Raw genomic sequence first — 7,122 nt, 5'->3', positions numbered from 1 at the left:
CCAAGCTGGGTTTGCAAGGCCAGGAGGTCCCCAGCATCAGAGCTGCACGTAAAGGTGGCTAAATTGTAATGGACAAATGACACCTTTGCAAGACAAAAGGGGTCCCAAGGTGGCTCAGCAGGTCCCAGTGCTCAGCAGCAGGATTTCTAGGTCTGTGCCAAGACTCTGCTGGATGGTCTTGGAGGACTGTCCAGGGCAGAGACCTCTCAGCTCCCAGCACTCACTGCAGCTCCAGGGTGTTCACGTATTCCTTCACCCACCTGGCATCAGGGTTAGCACAGACCTCCCGGTCCTTCCTGGTGATGAACCTGTCAAGTCAGGCAGGGAGGTATTACAGCTGAGCCGCAGAAGGGGAAGGGGACATGAGAGCCTTGGGTCACTCCTGGGGACTTGCTGACCCACCCTGTGATCAGGGCTAGCTCCCAAGGGGATCATTCCCCCTCCATGCTCCCACCCCACAAACCCCCAAGCACCAGGGGCTGCAGAGCCTGCTAAAACCCAGAGGGCAGGGAGAGATCAAGGTCCCCCGGAAGAACTGCCCCATGCTCAGACGTTCCTGGCCATGTTCAGTGCAGAGGTGAGCCTGGACGCAGCGCATGGGCGGCTGACGTGTCAGGTGCAAGTCTTGCAGGTGGCACATTATGTGCATTGGGCTCACCACCATTGGGAGGTCCTGCTGGCCACACAAGGATCTCCTTCCCACACCTTATTCCCAGCACCAGGATGGTTCAAGCAGACCAAGGAGACCGTTTTTATCTTGGCTGAGGAGGATGAGTGCTCACGTTCTGCACATGGGACCTGTGGTGGCTGCCCCCTCCCCTTACTCCAGGTGTGGTTCCTCACACCACCATGCTCTTGGCCCCGCTGGATAGGAGGCAAAGAGCCCAAAGGCTGGAAAAGCCTTTCCTGATAGCCCAGGACAGGAGCTGGTACTTACACAACTGCTGGCTGTGAGCACTTGCTGCTGGTGTAGAAATAATCCTTCACATGGCTCTGGGGCAGCTTTCGTAAGGTGTAGCTGAAGCAGCACACAGTTGTGTCAGCCCCAACTGGAAGAGACCAGGAAAGCCAGCATGAGTCTATCAATTAATCACATTCCCCAGCTGAGAGCATGGGCAACAATCTCCTTAATCAGCTATGGAGCCCTCTTTTTTCCCTGTTTCCCCAGAAAGTCAGAAAAAAATTGCTGTGAACACCAAAGCTTAATTAAAGTAATTGCTAGGATTGCTCATTAAATGTTTTGCACTCACTTCCAATGATAAAAATCCCTTCAGTCACTCTGGGACCACTCTTAAAGCCTGGCAACAAAATCAGGGGTGATGAAACCTGAAAACTTTGATACTTTACCAGTAAAATTCATCCCTAAGATAAAAGCATGCTAGAAAGGAAGCAGTCCCAAGAAAGCAGGAGAAGCTTTCCACAGGTTTCCAACCTTTGCAGTTAACTTTTTCCAGTTCTGCTTCAAAATTATGGTCAGTCGGAGCAAAAATCCACCCCAAGAGAGCAGAGAGGGATGCTGTACTCACTTGGAGCAGGAGAAGCCTGATAAAAGAGGGCAGCAACGAGGATGATGGAGAGGCACACCGCAGAGACATTCATTATGGACAGAGATGAGCTGCAAGGGCAGAGGCAGGACCAGATCAGATTCCTCCTGTGTCTGATGTGAGGTGCTGGCTCAGTCCTTGCTTTTTATAGCGACGGTGGCCCAGTCCTGTCAGTCAGATTTCAAGCCAAACACTTGGAGTTTCCAAAGCGTAACAGAGCTGATGTCATGGCACCTTTGCATCAGAAATGCTGAAAAAAAGGAAGCAGCAGGTCTAGGAAATACCAGAATAGCCTTTGTGTGAGGTGAGGTAAGTCTGAGCAAATCGGCACCCGCATGAGGGCTATACTGACCAAGGCAGGATATGAAACCACCCTTGAGCAGCAGGTTCACACTTAGATTCGCCCACATGACAGCAGTACTCATCAAACTCATCTCAGCATCCTCCCCAAAGGACCAGGAGAACTTCAACTCAGCTTCCTTTTCAAGGACCCAGGCCTTGAGGACAAAGGTGCTCAGATGCTCAAAACGGCTTGGGGACAGTGCAGGTCCAGCCAGGGGGTCCTTGCTCCCATGGTGGGTCTGGGACATGCATTAGATGGATGCAAGGGGCAGTGCAGATGCAGCATGGGCAGCACGGGCAGCACGGGCAGCAGGCATACTCTGAGCAAGCATGGCTGGCACCCTGGAGACTGGTTGTAGATCTGGGCCGGCACCATAAAACACAAAATCCTCAGTGCTGTGCTTTCAGTATGGAGCTCAGGACCTCCAAACCCCTCCTAACTCCCCTCAGCATCAGCCAGAAAGGGGAGTGCTTGCCTGGGAAGCCTGACTCGATGGTCTGACTCTACAAATACCATCTTCTCCAAGAGACATGGGGCAAACACATGTGCCAGCATGGATTTGGTACAAGGTGGGATGTGGCAGGCAGAGCAGAAAGTTCCCCTGCCCGTGGAGTGGAGAGGGAGCAGCTCTCGTGCAAACGTGTACCCCCACCCTGTTGTGCAGACTCACAGTCATGGGGCTCACGATGTGGTCTGCCCAGAGCCCCCGGCACTGCCCTTGCCATGAGCTGACGGGCTCCCCGGGATGCCCCAGGAAGCATTTCCCCTTTTTCCACCTCCCTCTTCTCTGCAACAGGCACCAAATTTGCCAGCTCACAGCCTGTGGTTTCTCCGGGTATTTTCACACCCAGCTCCCAGCAACAACTGCTGTTCATGAGGCACCATGAGTTCGTCTCTCCGGGATTTCCCAGCTGGTCCCAGTAATGCAGCAGGAACCACAGGGCAGTGCTGCTCTGCTCCCAGTCTCTTTCTTCCCCGCCACGCTGCGTGGGGCCCTCGGAGACCTTCTTGTGTCTGGGTGTATGGGGACTGCCTCCCCACAGTGTCCCCTTCACCACAATGTCCCCGTGGGTGGGGATCAGTGCTGCAGGAGGGTCCCCATGGGCTGTGCCAGGGAACCTGCTGGGGTGGGCAAGAGTACCTGGCTTTCCCAACTCATCCTCCCAGGAGCCTTCCTCACGGGGCTGGGGATGGTGGTGTTCTGGGGACCCTGAGGACTCCTGCCTTACAAAGGACATGAAGAACCTGGAGCTGGACCAAGTGGCTGTCACAAACAGACGGTGGTGGCATTTTGGGGCAGCACAGCAGCATGCTAGCAGGTACTCAGGCTTTGCAAGGGACAAAATCTCATCTGGAATTTGCCAAGGGATGTCCCAATAACGGAGATGAGGACAGGGATTATTTATTGCTACTTCCGTATTGCAGGTATTCCAGTATTGCAATTAGCCTGTTGTTCTGGCTAATTTATGTGTGTATTGCTCACGCTCCAGATCCTTGTAGGGGTGCAAAGCAAGGCGAAGTGTCTCAGCCTTGTCTCCTCGTTACAAGAAAAATTGCAATTTTACTGAGCCTTGGCCTGTCCCTGCTGCCTCAAGGCTGATCCTGGGGCTGGGACTCCTCTTTTGAAGGAGCAGTGCCTGTAGAAAGCAAGTTTTACCATCCTTACCACCTGCCTCACCACACGGCCCCGCACACTCCTGGGCTCCAACATGCAGCTCCTGGGCTCCAACATGCAGCTCCTGGGCTGCATGGCTTCCGCGTTGCATTTGGTGGGATGGCGGTCACCCATCTCCCCGTCCTCTGCCATCACAGAGACTGCCCTGCTATGGGACATGCAAGTGAACCCGTTTTGGTGTGCCCATATCTTCTGGCAGAGGAAGGAACTGTTACTGTCTGTGATAAAATATCTCACAGGTCCAGATAGAGATCTAAGAAACCACAGGGTGATACTGACGTTCCCCCAACCGCAAGACTGCCAGAGCTCGCGCTCTGTTAGAGCTTGTAGAGGCAACCGAAACCATGACATCTGCATGTCTTTCTGAAGGAGCAGGGTGGCTGTGCTTCAGCCCAGCACAACTCCCACTGCCCCTCCACCCGGCGTGCCCAAGGGAGAGCATAATCCAATACGACCATTGCACAGCCCAGCCTTGCCCCCTCACTTGGGGGATTTGGCCCTGTGCAAGTTTTTGGAGGTGTATTCTGCAGCCCTGACCATCACGGCAGAGGTGCCGGTGTTGGAAAGATGTCAGACCATTCATCATGGCTCCATCCTTGCTCCAGGTCAGCTTTTGCAGGGGGGTGACACTCCTCCCTGCTCGCCTCCTTGTCCTACTCTGCGCTCCTCCAAAGCTACCCGCTGCCTCCCTTCGCCCTCTTCTCTCACTGCAGTGCAGCTCCTCAGAGAAAGGGGGTGGCAAAGGCAGCGGCAAGCGGCTGGGATCCACCAGCCATTGCAGAGAAACCTGGGCAGAGATCAGGGCACCACGGGGAGAGGGGAGCTGGATGCCAGATGTCCCACTGTGACCCCAGACCAGGGCTGCAGGGGGGACTACGGGCCGGCTTGGCCTCAGGTGGAGTGGGGAGATGCACTGGCCATTTTAGGGAGCTGCGCGGGACAAGGCAAGCCCCAAGGAGGTTTCCCCAGGGCACTGTGTGCGCTGGCCCCTGCAAATCAGAGAGATTTTCTCTCTGTCCATATACTTCCCCTCTCAGCCAGATGTGGGCACCCAGGGAGCACCGGGCTCTCTGCTGCCTTCCGTGGGAAATGTTCCTGGAGCGCTTCCCTCCACCTCCCTCTCGGCCGCGCTCACCCACCCGCTGAGCAGCCCTGCGGTGCTCCTGCCGCACCGGGCACCCCTCTGTGCCAGAGCTCCCCCCGGCTCTGAACCCCGCCGTGCTGCGCGCTGTCAGCTTGACCCTGCGCTCCCCCTGGGCTCTCTGTCCCGGGCAGGGGTCCAAGGGCCCTGCAGACCCCTGTTGTCCTGCCCGTGCTGGTAGCAACCACCTGGGAAGTGGGGGGCCCATTCCAAGCCCCTCTCCACCTCCCTATTCAGCAGAAAGCCTCTTTTCTAGGAGGTGAGTGCAGGTGGTGGAGGAGAAGGCTCTTTTTGTTTTTCCTCCAGCCTGACTTAGCCTCTTTATTGATTTATTTTTTAAGCGAAATGTATTCTTAAGCCTTATTTTCTTAAGCGAAATGTATGGGGCCAAGGAAACGGGCTGTGCCTGGTACACAGGACAAGGGTGGGGGCATCACAAGCATCACTGCTGCAGGATGCCCGAGCAATGCCAGGGCACCGCTGCTGCCTGCGACTCCCAGCACAGCTCCCGGTGCACGCTGGCTAAGGAGGGCTGCTTCCTCCCGCAGGGTAAGCGAAGGCAGAAGTCTCTGCTCCCTCAGAAGGACTCTCTGGAAACCAGCATCACCTACTGTTTGCAGCTCCAGACAAAGTCTCAAAAGATGGTTGTTTTCCCCTAGAAAAATAAGGTGCAAATGTTGCTGTAAAACCAGTAGGAATGGGGACCCCAGGCGCACTCCCTCTACCAGCACAAGGGCTCAGACTCTTGTTTCCCCCAAACAGGGGAAGCTCTGCTGGCAACGATCAGCCTGCACCTACACTGCTCTGCTTCTCCTAAGGTGACTGTGGGGAAGCCCTGGCTGTGTGCCGGGAGCTGGGGTGGTTGTGTCCGTGAAGCTGGGTCGCATGTGCCCAGTGAGCCTGGCAACGTATAGCAGCACAAATGGGGTCCATGCTCCATCATCATCAGGACCAAACCTCCCTGGTGAACCCTCAGGGGACTGCTAAGTCTTTTCTTAAACCATTGGCTATCACTGCCTTCCTCAAACCTGCTTTTGGCAGTGATCAGAGTCCTGGCATCACCACCTCCTGCTTCCGAGACCTGGCAAAGATGGAGTCCTCTTGCAGAGAGGGTCTTCCCAATGCCACAGCTCTCAGAAAGGAGCACACATCCCTGCAAAGTTCCCCAGAAAGGCTGTGGCAACCATTCCACCTGGTCCTTTCCTTGGGCTGTGGGGCCCAAGTGTCCCTGTCCCTTCACGGTTCGGTTGGTGGCCACCAACAAGTCCACCACCATCACCACCTCATCCCTGGTGGTCTAGTGGTCAGGATTCGGCACTCTCACTGCCGCGGCCTGGGTTCGATTCCCAGCCAGGGAAGGGGGTCCCTGTAGCCACCGCAGGTCCCAGCCTTTTCCTGGGTGGCTGCACTGTCCTCAGCTCCTGGGATTCAGCATGGGGTTCAGGAGTTCCCACACCCAGTGGGAACCATGGGGCTTGGTCAGGGTTGGATGAATTTTGGGATGTGGCAGCAGCCTCCTGTCCCCCCACAGTCATCAGGCTGCACCCGCCAGCAGAAAAATACCCCAGGTGGAGGGCAGCCATGAGCCTGTGATGGGCTATAGGGGGCAGGGTGACATTCTGTAGGGAGCAGGGTGACAGGCTATAGGGAGCAGGGTGACGGGCTGTAGGGAGTAGGGTGACAGGCTGTAGGGAGTGGGGTGACATTCTGTAGGGAGCAGGGTGATGGGCTGTAGGGAGCAGGGTGACAGGCTGTAGGGAGCAAGGTGATGGGCTGTAGGGAGCAGGGTGACAGGCTGTAGGGAGCAAGGTGATGAGCTGTCGGGAGCAGGGTGACATTCTGTAGGGAGTAGGGTGACAGGCTGTAGGGAGTGGGGTGACATTCTGTAGGGAACAGGGTGATGGGCTATAGGGGACAGGGTGATGGGCTATAGGGAGCAGGGTGACATTCTGTAGGGAGCAGAGTGACAGGGCTGTAGAGAGAAGGGTGACATTCTGTAGGGAGCAGGGTGACAGGCTATAGGGAGCAGGGTGATGGGATGTAGGGAGCAGGGTGACCCAGCTGTGTGGGGTGGACATGCTATTACAGGATTTCTTGTGATAAGGAGAGGTGCAGGGCTGCTCCCCTGAACACCATCTTGTCCCTTTCCTAAAGGTAAGAGGTCCCTGGGAGATCAGGGCCAGGGCAGGAATGCAGGGTTGCTTGATGAGGGGTGACAGGTCTGTGTCCGTCTGTCCCTCCTGGGGACAGGAGGGCAGGGTCTGCCAGTAAAAGCTCCCGCTGTGAGCAGGATTTGAACCTGCGCGGGGAAACCCCATTGGATTTCAAGTCCAACGCCTTCACCGCTCGGCCATCACAGCAGCTTGCACAGAGGGTCTCTGCAGGAGCCCTGGCTGCCACCCTGCCCCAGGGGCCACAA

The 7,122-nt window shown here is 56.1% G+C and overlaps 1 protein-coding gene across 1 annotated transcript; it reads right to left on the bottom strand.

Moving 5' to 3' along the window:
* Positions 1-220: 220 nt before the first annotated feature.
* Positions 221-1,599, bottom strand: LOC309411763 (C-C motif chemokine 5-like; the record flags this gene model as incomplete). Its single annotated transcript, XM_082008477.1, has 3 exons — positions 221-308; positions 938-1,049; positions 1,527-1,599. The coding sequence occupies 3 exons, from the start codon at positions 1,597-1,599 to the stop codon at positions 221-223; spliced, it is 273 nt and encodes a 90-aa protein (XP_081864603.1).
* Positions 1,600-7,122: the final 5,523 nt, after the last annotated feature.

The sequence above is a fragment of the Phaethon aethereus genome (genome assembly GCF_964289735.1).
Source record: "Phaethon aethereus genome assembly, chromosome: 19".
Taxonomy (NCBI): domain Eukaryota; kingdom Metazoa; phylum Chordata; class Aves; order Phaethontiformes; family Phaethontidae; genus Phaethon; species Phaethon aethereus.
The sequence above is the reverse complement of the archived record's forward strand: the minus strand, read 5'-3'. Positions and strand labels throughout refer to the sequence as shown.